This window comes from Penicillium antarcticum (assembly GCF_028974205.1).
Source record: "Penicillium antarcticum strain IBT 31339 chromosome Unknown utg000006l_segment0_segment0, whole genome shotgun sequence".
Lineage (NCBI taxonomy): Eukaryota > Fungi > Ascomycota > Eurotiomycetes > Eurotiales > Aspergillaceae > Penicillium > Penicillium antarcticum.
This window is the reverse complement of record NW_026695304.1, coordinates 217563-242495: the sequence shown is the minus strand read 5'-3', so window position 1 is coordinate 242495 and position 24933 is coordinate 217563. Positions and strand designations below refer to the sequence as shown.

General features: G+C 50.4%; 13 protein-coding genes across 13 annotated transcripts; 6 read left to right on the top strand and 7 right to left on the bottom strand.

The window, feature by feature from the left end:
• Positions 1-445: 445 nt before the first annotated feature.
• On the top strand, positions 446-923 carry N7508_006170 (uncharacterized protein; the record flags this gene model as incomplete). The annotated part of the gene is made up of 2 exons (XM_058464236.1): positions 446-559; positions 618-923. 2 exons carry the CDS (start codon positions 446-448, stop codon positions 921-923), a joined length of 420 nt encoding a protein of 139 aa, XP_058318089.1.
• An 864-nt stretch (positions 924-1787) lies between these two features.
• Positions 1788-2501, top strand: N7508_006169 (uncharacterized protein; the record flags this gene model as incomplete). The annotated part of the gene is made up of 1 exon (XM_058464235.1): positions 1788-2501. The coding sequence occupies one exon, from the start codon at positions 1788-1790 to the stop codon at positions 2499-2501; it is 714 nt and encodes a 237-aa protein (XP_058318088.1).
• Positions 2502-2757: 256 nt separating this feature from the next.
• Positions 2758-3704, bottom strand: N7508_006168 (uncharacterized protein; the record flags this gene model as incomplete). The annotated part of the gene is made up of 2 exons (XM_058464234.1): positions 2758-3429; positions 3504-3704. 2 exons carry the CDS (start codon positions 3702-3704, stop codon positions 2758-2760), a joined length of 873 nt encoding a protein of 290 aa, XP_058318087.1.
• A 1236-nt stretch (positions 3705-4940) lies between these two features.
• Positions 4941-5755, bottom strand: N7508_006167 (uncharacterized protein; the record flags this gene model as incomplete). Its single annotated transcript, XM_058464233.1, has 2 exons — positions 4941-5311; positions 5455-5755. 2 exons carry the CDS (start codon positions 5753-5755, stop codon positions 4941-4943), a joined length of 672 nt encoding a protein of 223 aa, XP_058318086.1.
• Positions 5756-6097: 342 nt separating this feature from the next.
• On the top strand, positions 6098-8427 carry N7508_006166 (coiled-coil domain-containing protein MAD1; the record flags this gene model as incomplete). The annotated part of the gene is made up of 3 exons (XM_058464232.1): positions 6098-6233; positions 6296-6447; positions 6505-8427. 3 exons carry the CDS (start codon positions 6098-6100, stop codon positions 8425-8427), a joined length of 2211 nt encoding a protein of 736 aa, XP_058318085.1.
• A 618-nt stretch (positions 8428-9045) lies between these two features.
• N7508_006165 (uncharacterized protein) lies at positions 9046-12029 on the bottom strand (the record flags this gene model as incomplete). The annotated part of the gene is made up of 5 exons (XM_058464231.1): positions 11976-12029; positions 11802-11894; positions 11628-11713; positions 10826-11547; positions 9046-10766 (listed from the first exon to the last, which is right to left on the bottom strand). The coding sequence occupies exons 1-5, from the start codon at positions 12009-12011 to the stop codon at positions 9046-9048; spliced, it is 2658 nt and encodes an 885-aa protein (XP_058318084.1). The 5' UTR covers positions 12012-12029.
• Positions 12030-12403: 374 nt separating this feature from the next.
• Positions 12404-13770, top strand: N7508_006164 (putative cell division protein kinase (Ctk1); the record flags this gene model as incomplete). Its single annotated transcript, XM_058464230.1, has 5 exons — positions 12404-12459; positions 12506-12608; positions 12659-13489; positions 13538-13693; positions 13744-13770. The coding sequence occupies 5 exons, from the start codon at positions 12404-12406 to the stop codon at positions 13768-13770; spliced, it is 1173 nt and encodes a 390-aa protein (XP_058318083.1).
• Positions 13771-14736: 966 nt separating this feature from the next.
• On the top strand, positions 14737-16929 carry N7508_006163 (SH3 domain protein; the record flags this gene model as incomplete). The annotated part of the gene is made up of 3 exons (XM_058464229.1): positions 14737-16137; positions 16194-16464; positions 16544-16929. The coding sequence occupies 3 exons, from the start codon at positions 14737-14739 to the stop codon at positions 16927-16929; spliced, it is 2058 nt and encodes a 685-aa protein (XP_058318082.1).
• Positions 16930-17781: 852 nt separating this feature from the next.
• Positions 17782-18493, bottom strand: N7508_006162 (uncharacterized protein; the record flags this gene model as incomplete). Its single annotated transcript, XM_058464228.1, has 2 exons — positions 17782-18247; positions 18285-18493. 2 exons carry the CDS (start codon positions 18491-18493, stop codon positions 17782-17784), a joined length of 675 nt encoding a protein of 224 aa, XP_058318081.1.
• Positions 18494-18529: 36 nt separating this feature from the next.
• Positions 18530-18878, bottom strand: N7508_006161 (uncharacterized protein; the record flags this gene model as incomplete). Its single annotated transcript, XM_058464227.1, is given in 2 exon segments — positions 18530-18731; positions 18751-18878. 2 exon segments carry the CDS (start codon positions 18876-18878, stop codon positions 18530-18532), a joined length of 330 nt encoding a protein of 109 aa, XP_058318080.1.
• A 105-nt stretch (positions 18879-18983) lies between these two features.
• On the bottom strand, positions 18984-21360 carry N7508_006160 (OPT family oligopeptide transporter; the record flags this gene model as incomplete). The annotated part of the gene is made up of 2 exons (XM_058464226.1): positions 18984-20513; positions 20563-21360. The coding sequence occupies 2 exons, from the start codon at positions 21358-21360 to the stop codon at positions 18984-18986; spliced, it is 2328 nt and encodes a 775-aa protein (XP_058318079.1).
• A 612-nt stretch (positions 21361-21972) lies between these two features.
• N7508_006159 (GNAT family N-acetyltransferase) lies at positions 21973-22668 on the top strand (the record flags this gene model as incomplete). The annotated part of the gene is made up of 1 exon (XM_058464225.1): positions 21973-22668. One exon carries the CDS (start codon positions 21973-21975, stop codon positions 22666-22668), a length of 696 nt encoding a protein of 231 aa, XP_058318078.1.
• Positions 22669-22872: 204 nt separating this feature from the next.
• N7508_006158 (uncharacterized protein) lies at positions 22873-24635 on the bottom strand (the record flags this gene model as incomplete). Its single annotated transcript, XM_058464224.1, has 3 exons — positions 22873-22986; positions 23011-24387; positions 24429-24635. 3 exons carry the CDS (start codon positions 24633-24635, stop codon positions 22873-22875), a joined length of 1698 nt encoding a protein of 565 aa, XP_058318077.1.
• Between the last annotated feature and the right edge of the window lie 298 nt (positions 24636-24933).

Sequence of the window (24933 nt, the reverse complement as noted above, 5' to 3'; positions counted from 1 at the left end):
ATTGCATGTTGAGCGGGACTATGACATAGTAGCTGTTAAGATTCAATTCTTTCTACTTCCTTCTTTAGAGATATCCGAGCGGTGATCAGGGGATAAGATGCATCATACAGCAGATTGCCACCTCGGGCGGCCCCTCCTCTCCGCTATGACGCTAGGTCGAGACCCAGGGATTTCCATTCTTTGCCTGATGGCAGCCTCAGATCCCTGGCAGAATCTGAGATTCCAGGATGAAATATTGAATGGCTGGTTCCGGTGGGGGAGGCATATCCATGTCCTTGCCCAGATGTCGTCATAGTATAAACGTCACTCATATTTGCCATTGACAAAGAAGCAACTTATATAAATCCTTTTAATCCTTCATTTCCTTTTCGCTACAGAATCAACTACCTCTGAAAGTCTACTACTTTAAAATTTTAATTCTCTCTTCAACTTCGCATTCCGCATCATGTCTGACGCTACCTACCACACTACTGGCCAGGACATCCGCAAGGCCGAGTCCAAGGTTGCCCAGTCTCACGGTGGCAAGCCCCCAGCCGACTCCGACGTCTCCCAGATGAAGGTAAGTTACTCTTGTGGTACCATTCACAAGCTAAGCTAGATCACTAACCGACTTTAAGTCTGTCATTGACCAAAACACCAACAAGCCCGCCGAAATTGAGAAGACTAAGGCCAACCTGCCCTTGCCAGACCAGCCCCCTACAGCCAGCGACTGGAACTCTCTTGACCAGCGTACTACCGCTGTTGGCTCCGGCCGCTTTGAGTTCCCCCCTGACAACAGCGGTCTTCGTGAGGGCGCCACTGCTGCCAGCAGTGCCCGCATTGATGGCCAGGAGCTGCACAAGACCACTGCCCCTGGTGACAAGATTGGCCGCCAGGGTGTTGAAGGACTAGACCACCTCCCTTCTGACGCTACGACCCGTTAAATGAATATGAGTTATGGATTTCATTATGTATATGATAGTCATTTTTGTGAAGTCATTATGAGCGACTGAATGAATTCAAAATCTTCAATCTTCAATTCAACCATGCCAGTAATGTTATCGTAGTATCAATTAACTCCGCCATGGTCGCGTGCTCAAAGTAAATCATTGAACCGTGCAGATCACGACGGGTGATTTCATAGATCGGTAGGGTCTGGAAGCGTCAGTGCACAACAGCTGCACATGTAATTTCTTAATATTATTATAGCTGCTAAGTGAATTCTTAAACAATAACATCGTAAGATAAATGATATTATATTCAAGCCAATTCCATCAATCAAAATTCATTAAGAGTAAACCTCCTCGACGTGAAAATAAGAATGTTTGATCTGTTTGCACGAGTCTAGACCTGACGTCAATGTCGCCTCCTTGATATAATCTCAGTCCAATCCGGTCATGTGGACCTCTAGTACCCTGCCTTCCAGCCTTTCAGCCTTCCAGAAGCACAGGTACATCATATCAGTGGGGAGCCCTCGTCCCACTTTAATATTTCTGTCGGCATCTCGAACCGCCATTCAGAGCATCCTGAGCGGACTGGTTGACGACATTGCGACTGACTGATCTTGAATCTCACATTATCAACAGTGTAAAGATGACGTCACGGTTCATTGTCACTATCTGCTTCCAAGGGCTTCAGATACCGATTGCGATTCGGTCATAGCCCATTGCTTGCCTATATAGCCCTGCCATCACCACCGCCTATATTTATCATCAATTAACACCCAATCTTTCTACGATCAAAAGTACTCTTCTCTTAATTACATACCAAATCTCCTTTCAACTCCATCCAAACAACGTCATAACATCATGGATCTTCAAGGCACTCCTCTTCCTCACGGCGCCCGCAGCACCAAGGTCACCAACGACCCTCAAGCCACCCAGAACCCCATTGAGGAGCCCGCAGGCCCTATCCCTAATGATTCTCTTGCCGCCGACTCTGTCCGTCAGGGCGGTGCCTTCTCCCAGAACCGTGGTGCCGAGCCCATGGGCGTCTCAGGCTACCAGTCCACTGTGAACAACACCGATACTTCCGCTGCTCAGACTCTCCCTTCTGCCCCCGTCGGCGGTCTCCGTGAGAACCGCGAGGACCAGCAGAAGTACCCCGAGGCCCTCGGTGGCCAGGGTAGCTTCCCCGGCACTCACCTCTCCCAGTCTGGCTACACCGGTGGCCCGACCGCTAGTAAGCAGGAGATGGGAATTAACGCTGGCGAGTACTCTACCGCCAGCGGCAGCGGCCGTAGCCAGCACAACGCCGGTCAGGCTCCTTCTTACGTCCACGACGTTACTGGCGATATCCAGCACCCCAAGCCTGATGGCCGCGGCATTACAGAGGGTGGTTTCCACTCCAATGATGCCAAGAATGCCAGTTTCAACTCTGAAATCGGCACCGACCAGGACCCTGGTCGCGAGGCTCTGAACAAGTTCCAGCGCAGCAACGCTGAGACTTCTTCTAACGGCCCCCGTCAGAACGTTGCTGAAGGTCAGACACCTTACTCGGCCTTGGAGGAACAGCGCGCCTAATTTATGACTTGACGAATGCTCAAAATGTCTTTTGGTTTTGGAGATAGCAAGCGAGCGTGTTTGATTTTGGAGCTCGGTTTGGGGCCGATGCTATGATCACTTCTTTGGTGCAAGGTTACTTCTGTACGATAGAATATGAATGCCACACATCAACTACATTCCATCTTCCAGTTAAATGGCCACATATAATATTAAAAGAAAGCTTTAGATGCATATACAAACACGGACACCGTAAATCAGCACAACCATAGAAATTTCAAATAAGCTGATGATCCTCATCAGAGCTCGAACCAGAATTCAAATCAGCGTCGGTGAAGACAGCTACCTGGTATTCGTCCTCCTCTCTTTCTGAATTAGACCTGATTCTGTTTGATGGAAAAATAACCGTGAACGGCACCGACTTCAAACTATCCAAGCGTACGCTTTCTTCCTCGCCATGCTCAACTTCTTCCTCATCACCTTGTGCCTCTCTTCTTCGTGCCCAGAAATAATTTCCCAGTTCAACCAATCCAATCGTGAAGATAGCAATCCAAACCATCGCCAGTAGGATTATCACCGTTGTAAAGATACCCGGAAGTGGGTATCTAGGCATGGTCGAGGTGCTAGATCCCAAAGTTGGCCACGAGAGGCGGTATGAAAAGAAGGAGACAGAATGACCTGCGGAGGATGCGAGAGAGAACGAGGCAGGTGTAGAATGGCCGGGGTCTTTGTTCAGGGCGTTTTTGGCGTGTAAGTAGCTCAAGAGTTCGCTATAGTGGTTTTGTCTCTGTTCGGCTCCATCAATGGACCCTGATTCATGTTCTTGCGTGTTGTGCAGTTGCTCAGGCATTATATCTAGCGTTGCTGGGGCGAGGACTGGTGAGGGTTTGTATGTGTAAGGATGGTCGAGTCCTCGTTCTGCCGTATAGCCATTTGACCACGATGGGATCTATTTGAGGACAAGGTTAGCAACTTCATACATCATGGTTCTTTGAAGAACAGCATGTCCAGATTGCGACTCACCGGGTTATGTTTGGCGTTTGACAGCCCAGGCAATAAATCGAGCCCATCCTTTTCAAAGGATCTCCATGATCCATGAGCCTTGTTATCATCAAATTGATCAGCTTTGACCCATTTACTAGTGGATATAGGATAAGATGTGGCCGATTGAGTGACGGTAAAAAGAAATGCAACGAGTGCTAAAACTGACGGACTGTGGCGCATTGTGTCAGACTGGACATATAAAGAGTGAATTGAGTTGAATCGTATTTTGAGTGTAAACAAAAAGAGCGAGATTGTCAGTATCTTATATAATTGAAAGACAGGGGAGACCGCAAGGGCTGTGCCTTGTGCACAAGGAATAAGCCGGGAAATCCATTCTCGAGTGCCTGAGATCTGTTCCTGGATCTAGGCAAAGACTAGAGGATCCGAGGGCTTTCGATCAGATTATCCAGGGCTCTGCGTACGGTGATTGGCTCGGCTTGATAGCTGTCGCGTTCTGGGTATGCACTTCATCCCTTGTTTGACCTGAAGATCGAGGGGTGCAGGGATTGGTCATATTTCGCTGGAATGATAGCGCCATAGTTTTAATAGTCTATCCCACTATGCAAGGCTATTCTCAGCTCGGCTCTTTTAGTCTGGTACGCAGTACAGAGGTTGAGAAATTTGAAATGCCTCAAGTAGATCTACGGGCATACAGCATGCTACGAACCATATTGAATAAGTAGAATTGGAATTATATACACCGAGGCATAAGCTCAGTCCTAGTCGGTGTATTGCTCATTTGTCAGGAGTACATCTCGTAAGAAGATAGGGATATGCCAAACTTTCATGCAACTGTAGCCTTCACCTGGTAGACCCCACATACTATCAGTGCTTCTTGCATATTGTGATTTGCCATATGACTGATAACATTGCACTAGGAAATATATCTGACTAGGTCTGGAGGTCGTTTTGAACTGTCAACTTACAATTACTCTCCCAGTCCGGAGAGGTTTGTTGTCATCTGCCAATTCATGCAACCTCCTGCCTATGCATTGCCAATCCCTAGCATTTGTATTACATCGGACTACTCGAGAATACACCTCGAAATAGCACCAAGCACAACGTGGATCATGCAGGGCGCACGGCCGGGGCATTACAGGCCACTGTAGCTGCCATGGCCAACATAGTACCAAATCTTACTCACTTGAGTCTACTTGAGTCTACTTAAATCTGAAAGTCTGATGAGGTTGGTGATATCTCATTGAAATTCTTGCCTTTTTTCATACACCATTGAAATAACGCCGAGTTGCAGTACAAAGAGCAAATACAGAAAGATACCCATAGGCCGGACCCCAAAAGACATGCACTGTCTTACCAGACAGTATCAGAAACCTGTACAACCAGAGAACCCACTACCAGCAAAGTGTGGGATAGAGCAAATAACGAAAGGGAAAAAGGAACGAGTCAAGCACATTTTTAGACCTGGACCTTCTTGCACTCCTTCTGGGTCAAGCCAGCGAGCTCCTCGAACACCTTGGTGAACTCCTCATCATCCTCCTTCTTGCTCTTGCCGGAAGCCTTGGGGGTGACCATGACCACACTGGTGGGGCGCTTGGTAGCGGCAGAGGCACCGAGCTCGGCGCGGGAGGTGACGAAGACGTAGGGGATACCGTGGTCCTCGCAGAGAACGGGAATGTGGGAGATGACATCCATGGGGGAGATGTCGGCAGCGAGAATGACAACACCGCTGGGGGTGCCAACAGGAGCGTTGGCAGGAGGGATGGCGGACTTGCGGAGGGCCTTGACAACCTCCTTGACACCACGCTTGAGGGACTTGTTGACGGCAGCTAAAATTCAAGTCAGCAAAAACGCTCTGGTTGTAGAAATTATGCTGCGCAACAATGAAATCTGTAGGTCTGGATGATTCTCCGAAGATCCGATAAAAATCGACCAGGCGCAACAATAAAAAAGTTCGGAATAGTTCACATACCCTTCTTGACGCTCTTCAGGACCTTCTTGGCCTGCTTATCCTCAACCAGAGGGTTGGCGAAGGGCACAACGGCGCCAATGGGGCGGTCGACGGCCATGGCATCGACCTCAACCTCAGCAACGGCACTGGTCTGCTCGACACCCTCCATCTGGGAGGAGAGCTCCTTCTCTACTGCATCAACGAGAATAGTCTTGTCCTTCTTTTCCTTCTTCTCCTTCTTGGCCTTGTGCACACCGTCCTTCTCCGCACGCTTCTCCTTCTTCTCAGCGCGGTCCTTCTTCTCGACCTTGTCCTTGCCCATAGTGACGGTTGTAGAGTTAAGCGGAAAGAATTGAATAGAAACGGACGAGGGACCGAGGTGGGAGGAGTGGATTCGCAGGTGAAGTGGTGAACTGAGAATTCGATGCCGAAATCGAAATAATTTTTAAAATGGCGCTAGGCCGTTTCGGGGAAGCTTGGCTGCTGACTAAGATCAAACAAGCCGCCCTCGACTTGGACGCGGTCTTCCTTTGATAGCAATGGTGTTGCTTCACTAATGTCAGACTAGACAGGAGATTCTGTGGGGGTGCAGAGTAACCTTTTCCTCATCGTGAGTCCCTGTAAACCACTTTTCTTCTTTGAATGAATGACTGACCATAACCAGATGAGCAGCCCAAACCGACCGGCTTCCCAGCTCATTGCGGGATTTGGCTCGCCTACCCCTTTCAATGCACGAATGAGCATGCGACAATCGATTCGTTTTCAAGAGTCCCAAGCTCATCTGAATCAGTCCACACATGGTGAGAGCGTACCCACTCGAACAATGCGAGACACTGCAACGGGAACTGACTGCTTGGTTCAGATGCCGAGAAGGACGAGCTACGTGTGCAACTCAGCACTCTCAAATATGAATTGGAAAACTTCAAACAAGAACGAGAACTTGAGGGGCTCCAACATGAGAAAGAGATCCGAGAGCTACAGATGAAAGCAGATGCGGACTTTCGAAAGGCACAGGTGAGTCCCGACAGGGTGATTCTATTTTGGAGTGAAACTGACGACCTCTTGCTCTAGGCAGCGGAATCCTCGAGCAATCGCGCAACTCATAAATGTGACGCGCTTGCGAAAGAACTCAAAGAAACACAAGACCAGTCCTTGGATGCGAAGGTCGGGTTCGACCGAAAGATCAGAAGTCTTCAAGACGAGAACCAGAGATTGCAGGAGGAGCTTGGTGACACACAATCGCAGCTTTCCGACCAAGAACGGCAATTCAAATATCAGATCAACGAGCTGGAGACTGTGCGCGCATCTCTACAAAAGGCGATCGAAGAATTCCACAATGACCTCGAAAATGCCCGGAGCATCCAGCAATCGACACAGGAAAAGCTCACCCAACGTGAAGCTGAAGTTGCCGATCTCGAAGCCGCCAACATTCAACTCAAGGCCGCAGGAACCGATGCCGAAGCCCTTACTGTGCTCAAAAGAGAACTCTCTGAGCAGGTCAACCATATTCGGGAGCTGGAGTTAACCAATCGAGACCAAAATGCAGAGTTACGGAAATTACGGGAAATCTCAAAGACCGTCGGAGTGATTGAAGAACAAAAGAGGGCACTAGAGATCAAAATCCAGCTGATGGACGGAGTCGAGGCCGAGCTCAACACAGCCCAAATTCAAAAGCAGACCCTCGAAGACGAACGACAAGCTTGGATGAGCTTGTTGCAGGAGGATGATCGGTCTGCAGAGTTTGATTCGCCGGAAGCTATCGTAAGAGCATTGGCCCGCGGAAAAATTGAAAACACAAGTCTCACCGAGCGCATTGAAACGGTGGAAGCCAAATTACAAAAGAAGAATGAGACCATCATGTCCCTCGAAAAAGAGAAATCCGATCTGCATCAGGAACTGGAGAGGGCCCGTATTGCAGCCGCCACTGCTATCGCAGGTCCAGGTGCTGCAGAGGCTCGCGTACGATCTCGCCTCGAGCGTCAGCGTGCGCTAGCCACTAAAGAAATTGAATACCTGCGCGCTCAACTGAAGACCTTCGACACGGAAGATGATGCCATGAAAGAAGATGGAAACCCATCAGACCAAAAGAAGTCAGAGCACATCGCTCAACTCGAGAAGTTGCTCGACGAATATCGTGTTGAAATCAAGCAAATTCACGAAGAGCTCTCTAAGCGCGAGACACCAAAGGAAGATGATTCGCAAGCACGTGGTGTCAAGCGACCGCTATCTCCAGCCGATTCCGAGGCTGAAAGTGAGCGTATCGCCGTTCTCACTCGCAAGAACCGCAAACTCCAGGAACACATGGTCAAATCCGAACAGGCTACCACTCTTGCTCGTCGCGAACTCGACGCTGCCAAGTCACAGATCAAACATCTGAAGTCCAAGTCTCGCACACGAGTGCTTGAATTGCGTGATAACCCGACATCACAGATCGAACAGATCAAGATGACCACCCTCACAACTCTCCAAGCAGAGAACCGAGACCTCCTAGCCCAGCTGCGCGGTGACCCTACAGGAGCCAAGGTCGTCCCAGTCAGCGCTGTCGAGAGTATCAAGCTCGAAATGCAAGATATGGAACGTACTGTCGCAGACAAGGAGAAACGCATGCGCCGTCTGAAGGAGATTTGGACTGCCAAGTCCTCCGAGTTCCGTGAAGCTGTTGCCTCCCTTCTTGGCTTCAAGCTTGACTTCCTTCCTAATGGTCGAGTGCGTGTCACTTCCATGTTCCATCTTTCCTCTGCGTACCGCCACGGTGACAGTGATGCTGCTTCGGACTCTGGTCCTGGTAGTTTGGGCAATGGGGAAGAGAATTCTATTGTCTTTGATGGTGAGAATGGCACCATGAAGATCTCTGGCGGGCCTAATAGTCTCTTCGCTATGGAAATCAAGCCACTTATCAAGTTTTGGGTTGAGGAACGGAAGGATATTCCTTGTTTCCTTGCGGCGATGACCTTGGACTTTTATGATAAGACTACTCGCGCTGCTAGGATGTGATCTGTTCTCATATGGCTCATGTGAAGGATGCGTAATACTTTCTGTTCACGATCTTTCCCATTATTTGTGTTATTGTGATTCCCCGGCACGTCTTAACATGTGCTATGTTGTATTTCAGTTATTTGCCGATATCATATCTTTATTCTTGCAGCATCTAAAGCACACCACCATTGTATACTCTATACCTTTAAAAACGATCTACACTCGGTACTCAATAAAGAACCAATGTCCCATTAAATTCCCCCACAAACATAACTAGAGCCCACAGAAGGATTGACACTGGGCTGATGAAAGTACACACGTAAATGCCTTGCTACATACAACAGTATCCAGAAGGGACAAAATACAAAACAAATATCATAAGGGAATCGCTATTTGCAAAGACAACTGGGGACGCAAACAAGGGAATGACAAACAAAAAAAACTGGAGGAAGGAAAAGGAAAAACGCAATAACATACTGTGCTTTTAGCTCTTGAGCCTATGCCCGACAAAAAACAAACGATAGCCAGGACCAGAATGCGAGAGAGAAAGGAAGCACAAAGTACACGCTCACTCCTAGGTGGAGACTATATACGAACAAGAGGGAGCGTTTCGATCTTGCACTGTGCTAGATCCAACTAGGTTGAGACGTATTTCCCACCTATTAACTTGCGTGCTGTTGGGACATCTTGCCATGATACTGAAGAAGACAATGATTCGCGGCCTTCATCCGCGAAAGGGTCGGATTCCTTTGGCTCTGCGTCTGAGGCCGCGCGGCTGATACCCAGCCTTGAGGCAGACTCGACGGTTCGCATCTCGAATTTGGCTTCGACTGTGCCCTTGCGAGGCCAGCTGGCAGAGGTCGAGAAGCGGACGAGGAACTTGCCGTCGGCGCCGGGTGTACCGAGAGCCTTGACATCCAGCTCGGGGATTCTCCATGTGACAGTTGAAGTCTTGCGGCGGAAGACAGCACCGGTGTTGGGGTACATGGCTGCACTGGTGGCATGTGCGACTGATTCGCGTGGCTGCTTGGTGGTTTCGTCCTCGGCAGAGGTGTCCAGGTTGACTGTGAGGACTACGTTCTTCAGGGAGATCGACTCGACAGATGGCGAGACGAAGGATGGGTTGAGCGAATAGTAGATAATGGCACTGGCCTGGAATTCTTCCAGTTTCCAGGTTGGTTTGAAGATAACGGGGCAGTAGGCGGAAGGATTATCAAGGTGCAGCTGGTACTTGAATGCCACTGTTGGCATAGGGCGGGAGATGCTACCCAGTTGGATATCGTATTCGCCCCTCTGGTCGTCACCAGCCTCTTTGACTGCCTCATGAACGAAGTTTGGATTGGCTGCAACCTTCTCCAGCACTTGGAAGTTATCGAGACGAATGCGCGCATTCTCTGCTACGCCACCTGGAGTGGGGTTGTTTGCCAGAGCAAGCTCACCAACCACAAAGGACTTGGTAACGTTACCCTCAGAGAACCATGCATTGACGGTTTCAATGATTGAGGCATTCAAGCCTGACTCGTAGAGGTCAGGATGAACGGAGGCACCTGCGCCGTGCATAGTGTGCCCGGAGCGAACAGAGGTGGAGTCTGAAACGGTGTGATCATCTGTGACACTGGGTGCAATGCTGGGAGACGTGATATGTCTGATTGGCGACGTTGGTGCTTGGGGCTGTTGCGCTCCCAAGGCTGGAGGCAGCTCGCTGCCTGGCGAAGGAACAAACACAGTGTTGCGAACATCACGGCGTCCGCGAATAGTGCCCGCATTGCGTCTGATCCCTCCAGTCTGCTGAGCTTGCAATCGGAGGGTGTTTGCCATTTCACTCATAGCCTGCTGCGCCTGGCTCTCGTCCTCGAAGATAGGTTGGTCTCTGATCGTCAAGTTCAGACCGGAATCCTCAATACCCGCTGCTTCGTTTTGAGCACGCGAAATCTCATCAATCGTGGAAGGGCGTTCGGTATAACCCTCGGAATCAACTTGTGGCGGGTTCGCATGGTTGTTGGTGTATTCAGCGTGAGGTTCGGCGGAAGCTCCATTGGTGGATTCTGAGAGCGCCACGGCACCAGGTGCAGCACCCAATCCACCATGGTCTACGCTGGAGTTTCGAAGAGATGCATCCTCAGTCAAAGATGTCCCTGGACGGTCAACGGCAGTTGAAGGAGGAGATTCCGGAATTTGGAGATCACGAGCGGAGTCGCCTCTCTTGAAGGGAGAGAAGGGACTGCGCTTCTTGTCTGCCTTTCGCTCGAATGATCCAGCAGAGGGTCCAACAACACTCTTTCGCCTGTTCATTACCGTTCCAAGTCGTCGCAGCCCGCCTAATGGGGTGTGTCGCGGCTGTGCCTCTGGTATAGGGGCTGTATACGTGAGTTCTTGTATTTACTTGATGCTGGGATGGGTTCATTTTGGAACTTACCTGGGGGTGTCTGGGCAACAGCTTGTCTCTCCTCTGATCGCTGACTCGCGGCATCATCCTGGATACGCGGAGGGGGTGAAAGAGGTGTCTCTGTTGGGGGTGTGGCCGCCGGTACTTCCATTGGCGCAGTTGCTGCCCGTTCAGGGCCCGGCTCAGGCACAGAAGACGCCTCCGTCCGCTCTGTTTGTCTGCGGGACATGACCGGTGAGACAGGAACCCGAGTTCCTGCCATCTTGGCGGCAAAGGTCTTGATCTCATCTGCAGTTTCAACATTCAAGAGGACGTTCAGACAGCTCTCAGCAGCCTGACGGCCGCGCTCGACCTGATCCACCTCATGGGTCTCCAACTGCGTCAGAACATCCCGAAGATGGTTGAGCCGGGTCTCGTCGGCAGACTGGAGTTGCTCGAAAACGAAAGGAGCCCGTGATTCCCACTGCTGAGTCACTTCCTCGGCATTTGCAATCTCACTGGACAGCTTGTCTGCACCCTTGGCGCCCTTAGCCCTGGCCTTGTCCACCTTCTTCTGCGCATTCTCCACATTCTTGGCCAACCCCGCCAGATTGCTTTGGATACCGGGCATCGACTGCATGTCGCGGTTCTTGGTGCTGAATTCTCTCAGCGGTCGCTCTACATCCTCCTCGATCTTGTTGGCGAGAGTCTCGTGAGACACGGCGAGCGATTCGGTGGCATTGATGATGCGTTGCCAGGGGATCTGGAAGATGCTTGTTCATAGGTCAGCATGCTTTGTCGGACACCGATCAGTACCGATCAGCTCCAATCGCTCTGGGGAGGTCCAATTTACCCAAGAGCAGCTCCATTGTCGAGCTGGGGTCGATGCGCCAGCTTCCGCAGGCCTTGGGCGTATGTTTCTTCCACACGACGTCGTTCCTAACCCCAATCTGTCAGCATCGTGTCGCTCTCTCACTGCAAATCATATTCGAGGAATTTGATCTAATCGGGACGTAGGTCTTCATACCTGTAGGTAATCCGCGATATCCGCATTGATCTTGTTAATCACTCGGATGCGATCGCTCAGAACAGTCGTAGCTTGGCCAGGATGCAGGGTGGCCTAGCGAAGGGAAATATCACCAATGGTCAGCATACCGGAACAGTCGCAGTCCCCCACCAAGCTTGCATAGGTCAATCTTACCAGTAGCATCGGGTACTCTTGCCGTGAGAGGTCCATGATTCAGGTTGGATGTATCAGGCGCGCATGCAGCGCATACTATAGAAAAGAAAAACCAAGAAAGTCTGCAAGTTCTCGAGGCGAGAACAAGCCCAATGGAGTCCGGGGAATGAATGCGGGATGAATGCCAGAGTGAGGTAGCGTGTCATTCGAGGCCGGGGACGGCAATGGGGATGGAATGACGGAGGCGTATTTGTATTACTAGCTTGGCAGGGATTTGACCAACCACAGCTCTGTATTTATATATGTCTGGTCACAATACAGCAAGCGTCCCTTACTGGGGTCACATGACATCATCAGCCAATCCCACGGCTTCAAAATGGCTTAATTGTTTACCATAAAGGAACTATAACTTCTGCAAGGCATGCTCCATTAACTTAGTTAGTTGCATCATGGATTGGAAATCCCAGTTGGGGTTCTCAGGTCGGCTGCGGGCCATCCAATCTCTGTGAGTGCTGATCCTATGTATGCGCACTTAGACTGATACGTGATAGCACCACCGCCTACCAGCAAACATCGTCATCAGATGCATTTGCAGAGGCACAATCCAAGGCTAGTAAACATGAGACTGAATCATGGAACAATGCCACCTCGAAGGTGAGGGACACTCCCTGGAACACGGCCTTGACTGATACCATCGTGACCAGGAAGAATATGACTTGATGTGCCAGCAGGCCATTGATGCAGCTGAACAGGCAGAGCTAGCATCAGCCGTTGACCCGCATGAAGCTCAAGGTGAGTCAGAGGCTCCAGAGTTGTCAGAATCTACTCAGGAGCAGATCGGCCAATACGCCTCCTGCTTTCACCATTTCGATGGTCTTCATTCCACCATATACAAGTCAAAAGCTGCAGATGGAACACTCCAAGCAGTCAAAGTCACCATCCCCCATATGATGACGGCGCCCCATGATGCTCACCGCGAGGCACGATTGCTGCGAGAAGCTTGCAATCCTCATATCATTCCTTTGACCGAGACCTTCAATCTTGATGGTGGGAGATTTATCATGGTCTTCCCTTTTATGCGATATGACTTTGAGCATTTGCTCCGACGGGATATGGTGACCGCCGCGCAGACACGGTCAATTCTGAAGGATATGTTCCGTGCCCTCGTCCATCTGCATGACATTGGGATCATACACCGAGATTTAAAGCCTTCCAACATTCTCATGGACTCGCCCAACGGCCCAGCATACTTGGCAGACTTCGGTGTTTCATGGAAAGAAGGTGACCCGGGGTCTGAGCCACCCACGCAAAAGATTACCGATGTGGGCACCACCTGCTACCGGCCTCCAGAGATCCTCTTCGGGTACAAGGAATATGGAACTGCTCTTGACCTCTGGGCAGCCGGATGCTTGGTGGCAGAGGCCATTTCCGTGGGCCATCGGCAAATGTTTGATTCCGGACCTGTTGGTAGTGATCTGTCGCTTATTTTCTCTATCTTTAAAATGCTGGGTACTCCGGACGAACAACTGTGGCCGGTATGTGGACCGCTACTTGCACAAGACCTTCAATAACAGTGACTACAGGAAGTCACCGTCCTGCCTGACTGGGGCAAAGTGGAATTCCACTCCTTCCCTGCGCAATCCTGGGAGGATATTTTGCCGGGTGCATCCTCAAATGGTCGTGATCTGGTTCGCCGGTTACTATGCTATGAGAGCCGAGAAAGACTCTCTGCAGTACAGGTAAGTGACACCCGCGGATGTCTCGGGACAATCTTTGATATGTGGTCCAGGCCCTTGAGCATCCGTATTTCGCATGAGCACCGCCACTGTACAAAGGGTCAGCCACAGTGCCCCAGACCGGTAGGCGGGGAGTGCACTAGCAAATGGGGAAAACACAAGCGTGGAACGGGGCATTGAACTGAAAGGAAATCAGGAATTAGGCCTGAAGCTCTTAAATTCATAAAATGCATTGTTTACATGTTTACCCCTGGGGGGGGGGGGCGTGCATGGAGAAATGTGCAATGAGGCTTTTCCTGCATATTGCTGGCCAATGCACGCGGTGGATTGAAATTGAACGGCAACGTCGGAAATTACGGGTCCGGGTCTTCGATCAATAAGATGTGGCGGACGGGGCCAGGGTGAAACCGCCATCGAGAACCTGTGCCCTACGATGGTAGCGAGTTCCTTTAATAATACAAAGTATAAATAAAAGGGACGATCGTATTCGTCTTGGTATATTTTATTTCCTTATTCTCTAGATGTATATCTTCTAATAATGACCTGTTGACTACCCTGTCTTTAACTGTAGCGTGAAGAGATTAAGTTGTAGTCAATACAGGGTCCTACGGTTGACCCCCAAATCTCGTATCAATACACCATCGAACCAGGTACCATACACCTCTGACCTATCATGTTGTCTGATCTGCTCTGATGCTTACCACTTCTGGCTAGCGTGACCCAGCCCATACAGGGTCCCTCATCTCGGTTCCTCGTGGGACCCCCGGTTCATCCTTCTTTCATTTGGCTTCTTCCCTTCTCATCCTCTCTTTGCTGTACGACCTGGAAGTCGTCGTCCCTTCTTTTCTTTCTTTTCTGAAATCGGCGGTGCTCGATCTCGTCCATTCTTTCTATCCACATTCCACAGTGTGGAATCGACCAGAGACGCGGTACTTGGAACTCGCGTTGGAATCCTGGACATTACCCCCTCTTTAGGAGTAATTCTCGCCCTGTGTCTTCTACATCCAACTCCCGCTTTGTGATATTTCATCTCGGGGCATTTCAAGATGCATGGGCATGCGCACCACAACCATGAGCGCAAGGTGGAGGATCTAGAGGCGCGCGGAGATGTGGTGATCGTCTACCAGACTATGGGCGCCGATTTCGACGGTCCAGTCGGTGGCTATCGCACTGGCAACGAGGAAACGACCGAAGCCGAGACTGCGACACAGAAGAACGTTGGTGTGGGTCCCGCTGTTGGTGTGACTGCGACGGCCACCAAGGAGAAAACGACCGAGACCAAGGCGACTGAGGAGGCTACCACCACATCTAAGGAGGAAGCGACTACTACCAAGGAGACTCAGGCCCGCACCACTCAAAAGTCAGCAGTAACTACCGAAACCACCAAGGCTGAAACGACTGAAAAATCTGCCAAGCAAGCATCGACCACGGAGTCCCAGTCCCAGAGTACTGCAACCTCCTTTGTGACTTCGGCATCCCCTACCGCGGAGACTAGCCAGGATGTGAATGATCTGTTTGCCGCAACCTCCACTGGATCTACCACTGATTCGGCTGCCTCGTCCTCTTCTACTGCCATTGGTAGTCCCACCACTGATGCTGGCATTTCCGGCGGTGCCAAAGCCGGCATAGCCATTGGTGTGATCCTTGGTGTTGGTGTGATCGCCGCTTTGATCTTCTTCATCGTTCGCAAGAAGAAGAGAGCCCAGGAAGGTTATCAACAGGAGAACGAAAAGGCATTTGGAGGTGAAGGCCTGCCCGAAGGAGGCCTTGCTGCTTCTCTGCCACCCCCTCCTCCTTCTAAGCCTCAAACTCCCTCGACTCCTCCGGTACTCAACGTTCGCCCTATCACTCAATTCGCTCCCGACCTCAGTGGCGGCAGTGGCTTCAACTCCGCTGCTGCTGGTGCCGCTGGGGCTAGCGTTGCAGCCGGCTCAGCAGCCGTTGTTTCTCGTAATCTCACTGGTGACTCGTCGCCTCCTACTCCTCCCAAGTCCGCTGGCAGCAGCCCCAATCCGTTCAGCGACCCTGTAAATCCTTTCGGTACTGCTGATACACCTGTCTCTGCCCACGCTCCCTCCGTCTCCGAGTCCAGCACTGGACCCTCAGGGGCGACTATGGCAGCCGCGGCCGTTGGTGCTGCTGCTGTTGGCGCTGCTGCAGGTGCTGCTGCTGCCTCTCACCAGTCCAAGGAAGAACCTGCTTGTCCCGCGACCGCAGAATCCCGCGCCCATTCCCCCCCTGTCTCTTCTCAACACTCGACAAGCCCTACCAATGATGCTTTTGCCGCCGCTGCCGCTCCGAATGTTGAACTAGCAGGCGCTGCTGGAGCTGCTGGCCCCAACAATGTTCACCGTGTGCAACTCGACTTCAACCCGTCTATGGAGGACGAGCTTGGTCTTCGTTCTGGTTCCCTCGTACGACTGCTCCACGAATATGACGATGGATGGGTAAGTTGTGTTCCTGATTTTCTTTCCGAATATCAACATGCTAAACTTGTCTTTAGGCTCTCTGTATCCGCCTTGATCGCTCTCAGCAAGGCGTGGCCCCTCGGTCTTGCCTGTCGGCCCGTCCTGTGATGCCTCGCCCTCGCCCACCTCCTGGCGCTCCTGGTGCTCCTGGCGCGCGCGGCCCACCCATCATGGGCCCTGATGGCCGTCCCATGCCGCCTCCCCCCGGTCGCTTCTATCCCCAGGACGCACGCCCAAGATCTCCCTCAGGCCCTGGCTTCGCTGGCCCCCCCTCCTCGTGCTTACCCAGGCCCTCAAATGTCGCCTGTTCAATTCCCTGCTGTTCCCCGCTCCATGTCTCCTGGATCCGGACGCCCGGGTCCACGTGCCATGAGCCCTGGCCCAGGTGGCATGCCTGTTCCCCGTTCCATGTCTCCCGGACCTGGCGGTATGCCCGGTCCTCGTTCCATGTCCCCGGGCCCTGGTGGAATGCCAGGCCCTCGCTCCATGTCTCCCGGTCCCGGTCGACCTGGCCCCCGCTCAATGAGCCCTGGGCCATATGGCCACCCCGGCATGCAGCGCCCTCAGATGCCCATCAACCAACGCGAACGAAGCAACAGTGCCGGCAATATGCCCCCTCCTAACATTGCCGCCGCTGCCCCGCCTGTCTCCAGTCCACTAGCCGCTCCTGCTCCCGCCCCCACTGCAGAGCTTCCAGCTATTCCAAGTTCCGCTCCGATCTCGCCTTCGGGCTCGGTCTCGCGCAAGCCCGTCCCCAATCAGGAGGCTTAGTTGAACGAATTTCCCTCTGGACAGAGCCTGTGCCTTTACAGAGCAGAAGCATATCCACTGAGCTGTCAGTGTCCCGCTGGACGGAAACGAGCTTGCCTACTACGACTGTTGACTTCGATTTTTGACTTGATATCCATCTACCCGCATCCATGACGAAACATTCATTAACTTGATCTTGTACTGTGTACTGCCTGTTGAATCATTTTACTGTTTGCCCTATCACCATCCCCATTGTCCTTTGATTTACCATGTTTTACCTGTTCACCTTTTCGGTCCGTGGCCTGAGTGCCATCTGTATTCCTAATGGCACCTATGTAATGTTACCCCAAGGCCGATCCCATTCATACCTACCCCTTTCGTCCCCTTTTACCTTTTTTATTTTATTTTTTCTTCAATGACTGGAAGATGCTTGCAACTTCTGCCTTTTTTTACTGGATTGATATTGACCCGGACTGAGAATATGTGGCATGTTCAAATAAGCTGGAAGTACCGGATTGTTTGGCCTGTACTGAAACAATTATTCTTGTGTATGTTCATATCTATGTAGAATCTAGACTATTTCCACCTATGACTCCAACTGATTCTGTTTACTCCCGATCTAGACCTAGGTGTTCCCTAAAGACAGCTTGATTCGGCTTGGGGATGTGAATTTGTTTTCATTATTTCCCATCAGCAACAGGAATCACAGCAGTAGGACTAAGAAAGGCTCTTGTCCTGGAAAATGAATTGATGTTATATTGTTCTAGAATTGAGAAAGCAGAAACCGTTGACAACTGCTCTCGGCCACGTTCTTCTATACGAAAAGCCCAGTCTATAAACCCCCTTGTTGAACACTCTATATAAGACCGTGACTCATAAATCATCAGGTGCAAGCTTCGACAATCGCCGAATCCTCTTGCCATATTTTATGAACAAGAACGGCACAGGCAATGGGGCAGTCGCCACAACAGCAATCATCGAGACACCAGGCCCAATACCCACACCTTGAACCATGGGCTTGGCTGCCAGAGGAAGCCCAGCCGCCATCAAACTCCGAAGCAAAGTCGTAGCAGCTGTCGCGCTAGCAGCGTAGATTTTATAAACATCAATCAAGAAGTTCACGCACTGCAGGAAGACAATGTTGAATCCACATCCAACAAAAACAGATGCAATGCATGGTAGGACCCAGTGATGGGGTGAGTCGGCAGTCCATGCAAGCCAGAATAATCCAGCCACAAGAAGGACTGCTCCGATTGCCATGGGTGGAAGTCGTGCTTCGGGGACTGTTTGTCCATTTGCTGCTTTTGATCTCTTGTTGTAGTACTTTTGTCCCAAGATACTTAGGCCCACGGAAAGTAAAACACCACCCAATAGACATGGGAACGGTAAACGGTAGAGCGCCGATGATCTTGTTCCAGCCTCGGGATTCTTGGAATACCAGTGGGAACACTTCCAACGGGAAATACAAGATACCGTAAACGAAGGCACTATAGAAGGAGATACAGGTGACGATTGGCTCGGTGGCTAGCATTCGCAGTGGACGAGCAAATTGTTTTGTGAGAACTGCTATGACATCGAGTTTCATGTGTTCATGTGTTCATGTGTGTGATAGAATCTCGGGTCATTTGTCTCTTCTCGAAGCATCTTTGTTTTGCGCCTCAGCAGGACCAACGGGTATACCTCTGGCAGACAGAAGAAGGTCAAGATGAACACGAATCCGACCCCGATTGCGTGGATGTATGCAGTCCAGCGCCAGCCAAGATTTGGCTGCATCATTATTGCTGCGCCGAATATAGGGCCAAGAGCTGGTCCTCCGTTCACTGCTATGGAGTAAATACTGACTGCCGTGCCTCTTGTTTCTTTGCTCCACATATCTCCCAATGCTGCGGTGACATTGCTGATTGGGGCTGAGCCAAAGAAGCCTGCAAGAAATCGGGCAACGAATACAGGCCTACGCCAATCTCGAACATGGCGAGGCAGAAGACCCGAAATTCATTACTCTATGAACAATACCAATGAATCTATCGATATTTTTGGCTATGCATTGCAATTTATCCCAAAACATTCCGGCAGTATCACAGATGTGGAACATGGCCACTTGCAAGGAGAAGGTTCACAATACTCATGATACCTTCACCCAGAATAAGACCAGATGCCAAAACAACAACAGTCGAGGAAGCAGCGTCTGCTTTTTCCGCTGCTTGGTCGGCAGATAATGACCCACCGCCAGGCTGAACGGTTCCAGGCTCTGTGGGGGCGAATGAGCCATTTGTGTTTCCACCAGCGGAAGGCTGCTTAGCGGTTTCTGCATGCTTTCGAGACCACCACCATGCAATAATACCACCAATGGCTCTCGCCAAAGTAAAGGATGGTACGTTGAAAATACCAACAGCCACGGCAATACCACCTGGGATCCAGGATCTCCAAGGTGGAGGGTTTCCATTGTGGGAGAAGGCAGGAGATGCAGCTGCAATCCTTAGGGCGGTGATGAATACCCAGACAATACCAAAATAAAAGGACATCCGCCAAGCCATTTCTGGGAGACCTTGGCCAGTCACTAGCCGGGCTGTGAAAATCCAGACATATGCGGTAGGTGTCTGGAACATCTCGCCGGGAACCTCGTAGACATTCACATATAGTTTGTATACAGCAGTAGATAGAACTGCACCTACAAGACTGCCAATCATCTGCCCATAGAATTGGGCCTTGGGACTTGCGCCGAGAAGATGGCCGGTCTTTAAGTCTTGCATCATGTCACCGGCTTGTAAAGCTCCTGATTCGGAGACTGCACCTGCCAGAAGGTTGGTAACTAGTGCAGTGCGTCTAGAAAAATGTGAGGAGGGTGTGGCAAGTGAGAACAGTAGTTGAGTGAGCTTGCTGATACCTGAGACTGGGTTGAGATCAGTCTCACCAAGAGCTCGAACGCCCATGATGGATAGAAGCACCGCCAATAGCGTAGCAAGTGTCGAAAGCCAAGGAGAAATAATGTCACCAAACACGATATGCATGCACACAACATTCAGCAGAAGAGTCAATGGAAGGAGAATCACAACCGTGCGAGTGGATATCAGCTGGGATGGTGGTGCATCTTCCCCTTCCTCCTCGCCCTCGGCTCTATGCACCTGGGGATTATCATCTTCATAAGTGGGCGGGTGATTCTCAGACCCTAATACGGAATAGTTGATGTATGAATGCTGATGGGACTGCAGCCGAAGTGCGATCCACTGTCCCACGCGAGTGGAGCGGAACCAGGCGATCCATTTGGGCGAATGAGTCACGATGGGCTTGAGAAGAAGCCATCCTAGACTAACAAGCGAGTCCGCAAGCATGATTGCCAGTGATATCCAGACAATCCATGCTTTGCTTCCATCATCCCAGCTGTCTACCGGACCAGGTGCCCAGCCACGAGCCTTGGCCAGCGGTGATAAGAAACCCCATCCTAGCACTGCGCCGAAGAGCATGTGCATGCAGGTCGATGGGCCCATGATGATACCTTGGCCAATGTAGGCTGGTGATGGGTTGAGGGTCCACAGCCAATTGTGGGCCATGCTCAGGCCGAACAAGGGAATATCACGGACCACAGGAACAAAGTACGAAAATAGTGTCTACGTTCATTAGTGTGATTTTCTCAGTGAGGAATCTGGGGGTTCTTACATAGACTCCAGAAACTACAAAGGCGCCGATCAAGAGTCGCATCTTCGACCGCCAATCTTGTTGGTTGGTAGCTTGATCTTCAGCATCCCCATCTTTCAGAGTCGTGTCTTCTTGCGTATAAAGAGGCGCCGTGGCCTCGTTCAGGTCATCTGCGCGAGAATTCTCTGGTGCTACAGACTTTTCCATGTTCCCAGAACCATGCAAGACCTTGAGCATTAAAGCAGAGGCAGTGCCACTCGGGAATCGCAATTTCTCTCGGACAATTACCTCCTTCCGCAACGGTACCGCAAATACGACACCAAAGAGGCAAACTCCAAGACTCCAGATCACCAACTTCCAGAAGCTAAGGTTCAAAGAGCCACCCTCGCCTTCCCCGCCGTCGCCCTCTGGTCCGTCAGCACCAGGCTTCAGCAGGAACTCCAAAGCAGGTATAACCCCAACAAAGCCACACCCAAGTGGCATTGTTCCAACTGCACCCGCCACTGTCTGGATCAGGACATTTTCCACCGGCGTGAACGGGAATGACAACTGCTTTGATAGAACCTTGAAGACCGAGAATCCAATCAAGGCCGACGGCATGGCCATTGTGCTGATCCATCCTGTCTGTAATCCAAAATAGGTATTCGAGAATGTAATCAGAGCACCGATGACGAGACCGACGAGGAGTGAGCGCGGAGTGAAGCTCTGGGCGGAGGTAGGAGCTCGGCCATCTGCGGTTTCGATAGGATATGTCGGTGGCGGACCCGATTCCGATGACCGAGTCACCCGCTGACGCTGTTCGGAGGCATCGCCATCCATACTGATGGTCTGATAATTCATGAGATCGACCGATCAGTCATAGTTGAGTCGAGGACGTTCACCTGTGCAAGGGACCTCGAGATAAGAGAGAGGTTGCTGATTAATTCTCGATAACAACGATCACCTGACGTCACCTTACAAATCACATTTCTAGCCCTACATCCATGGCCATCTTTGATGAATGTCAAGTGTCAATACGGAATAGTAATTTAACGATTTATTCGCCACGGAAGCACTGAGGTATGCTATATTTGGGTAATGGGGCTGAGATACATATGTTCCCGAATAATCAATACCATAATGAGTTTTATCAAATGCATTATAGAGCAGGTAGGTTGAATATAGCTCCAGTCATCTAGATATCGATAGCCAACACGCCCTTCGACACGGATGGCGTTTAACTTCCGATCCGATGTACAACGCTATCAGAGGGCAAAGCGCGGTTTTCGTGACTCACTAGTCTCGTCCCGGATGCCTGAACTCTGGTAATCCCCACATGGGGAAATTAGCATTTTGGTGTGACACTTAGGAACAATTTGGTCCCTTTCTCTTCTTCAATTTTCATATATCACTTTGCTGAGATACCTTGCGTCGGGATATCCAGATTCAAGAATGATGTTTGAACCAGCCTTCCATATCAAGCTCTATACATCAACAGAACTCCTCTCCCAACCATGGCTCTCCGATCTCACTAGCATGGTCAATGCAAGCTATCGCGTCAGTCACACCAGCAATATCAAGTTTCCCACAGACAAGACCCGACTATTGAGTGACTCTCAATTGTCTAAAGAAATCGGACCGGATGGATTTACCGCTGTGGCTCTGGCTGACAGCGGTCCGTATCAAAAACCCGAAGTGATTGGGACAGCAAGTCTGAAGAAATGGAAGGACGATGGTCTTTGGACGCCCTTTAAGGAACATGAAGAAGAGGTCGATCCCGTTGTAGCGGAGCTTGAGGACGAAGCTAATCAGGAGATGGACCGTATGCTCGCGCAACATGCCTGTCCAGGAGACTATGAGATAGCTGTTGTGGCTCTTCCTCCAGATTCTCGATACCGTGGAAGGGGCATTGCCGGTCATTTAGTCAGAGCTTGTGAAGAGGAGGTTTTGCGACGACACCGGGTTGAGAACAGAGATCCGTCATCTCCAGTGCGCATGATGATTCTTGTTGCTAAAGAGGATACTGGTGCTTATTGGCTCAAGCAAGGTTTCAAGGTCTTGGGTAGTCGAAAATGTGCTGTTGGAGTCTGGAGTGCACTGGAAGAATTTACTATGTGGGCTATGATACGTGAGCTATTGGGACAGTAAATACTAATGCAAAGTCATAAAAATGAGCGTTTCGGACTACTTATGGTTTAATCTACATTCAATGTAGCCTTGCGAGCATCTTATCCCAGTTTTCACCAAAAAAGCTTATACTTTGGAAGAGAAGATGTGAAAACTGATCATTGTTCTGAAATTTCTCCTTTAACATGACATGACTTGTCGCCTATCTCTCTATTTGCTTGGGATTCAATCCTTAACGAAACTGAGCTCCTTGGTCAAAAGACTCGGGGATTCACCGTACTTTCCACTGAAAAGACCAGGTACTTCAAGATTCTCAGGCTGGATCTCCAACTCCACAATCTGTAATTAAATTCCCGATTGGACCCTCTTGTCATCGAGAATCCCACCAAGTTCGCCCCAGGTGCTGACTAAAACCGGATAGGATGTCTCGTTTGGTGATCCGAGGAAAGAAAGAGACTCCGAGTATTTCCACGGGGCGCCGTGGTTGTGCTTCATCTCCATTTCGTGCATGAATTTCTCCACTGATTGTTGCTTTTCATTGATGAGGAAGATTATCATGTTCAACTTCTCCTTGTAGACCGTGCCAAAGGCACCTTGAGCCTGTTTGAACCCCTCAATTCCCTCGAAAAGAATCGTTCTTCCTTGTCCAAACAGGTATTTGGATTCACCAAGCTCTCGTTGGGCGATGGCTACACCAGAGGTGGCAGCAAGCATATACTCGGGAGATCTGTGGAATCCCGAGTTAATCACGATTGCATTCCGGGGCAAGACAAATGAGCGTGCTCCCGCGCCTGCTGTGAAGGGTTCAGTGAGAATGAGATCCCCCGGACAGAGAAGGGACGAAATTCGTCGCCAAAGGGAATTATAGATGTCATGTTGAAGTGGTGTTGTCTTCTTTTGAATAGGAAGTATATTGATCTTCTCCTGAACATTTGGTAAATCCGGGTAAGGTGCAGGGCCTTGGAGTCTTTCTTGACTCAGAGACTTTAGAATCTTTTGAAGTATGAACCTGCTAGAAACGCTCCATAACTTGGATCCCATTATGATAGAAACCCATTTGAAAGTGATTGTTTTATCCTGTTTGCAGCCCGAATCAAAGGGGGAAGACCGGAAAATGGTCTCGATAGGTCCAATGTGGAGGACAAAGTCGGAGGATTGAACATACGCACCAAGCTTGTCCCACCTGGAACACATGGATCCATGGAAATTTGACAGAGTCTCATCCACAAGACCTCTGCTGATTGAGGTTGTAGTAGTCGGAATTCCAGTCATCTTTGCCAAGCGATTGATCTCGCGCTGGCCACAAGTTGTGGCACCAGCATCTATCAGGATTGTAGGTCGCTCCGCCAGTCTGATTCTGTTCATTATTTCAGCCAGCACTTTCTGTTCGAGGTCATCATTATTGAACCGGGGCTTGAGGTTTGTTGGGGCATCGAGTTCGTCTATGCGTATCTTCATGTTCACCATGTCCTCGGGTAGTTCGATGTAAACCGGCCAGGACTGGAAGATACATTCTTTGATCGCGTTATCAACCTGATTGGCGATATCGTTGGGGTCAAGAAGTATTTCCTGCATGACTGTACTCTTGGGGAACCAGTTGGCAAATTGCTCAAGAGCTTCTGGCTGTGTATCGTAAAAAGGGTGGTGGTATTTGAAAGCCTGAAACTGTTCCATGCGCGGCGGACTTCCAATAACGAGCACAACAGGTACCATCTCTTCGTAAGACTCGCTAATGGCATCCTTGACAGAAATTCTTTTTCGGGGGATTCGAATGAAGTAACCGGAGCCGCGATTCCCCGTATTTGTCCATAGCCATCTGCAGTAAAGCCAGCATTGAGCTCGCTGGAATGCTGGGTCCATTCAAGCCCGGCAGAAACTGCCTGGTTCAATATCTCGAGATGGTGTTGTGCAGGTACAGCGTGCACTGCGTTCAAACCAGCCTGACGAAGGCGAGCAAAGAGGTACTGCCCAAGAGTGATCTCCGACATGATGAAGGGTATGGCGAAGAACCGTGGATTTGAGTGTGTTGAGGGTGATGAGAGGAGAAGAAAAGCTTCAGAGAGAAGAAGGCGGGATAAACAAAAGAGGATGAAAATCCACCAGTGTATTGAAGTTGCTGCCTCATATTTTAGGTGAAAGCAAACACAAGTCCCAAATCGACAATTTTGACGCACGAGTCAATCACTCCGGGCTCCTTCCTTGTTACGCTCATACTTGTTTGTATGGTTTTGTATCCGTAGAACAGGAAAGCAACTTTCTCCATATTTTAGCTTCCAAATCTCAATT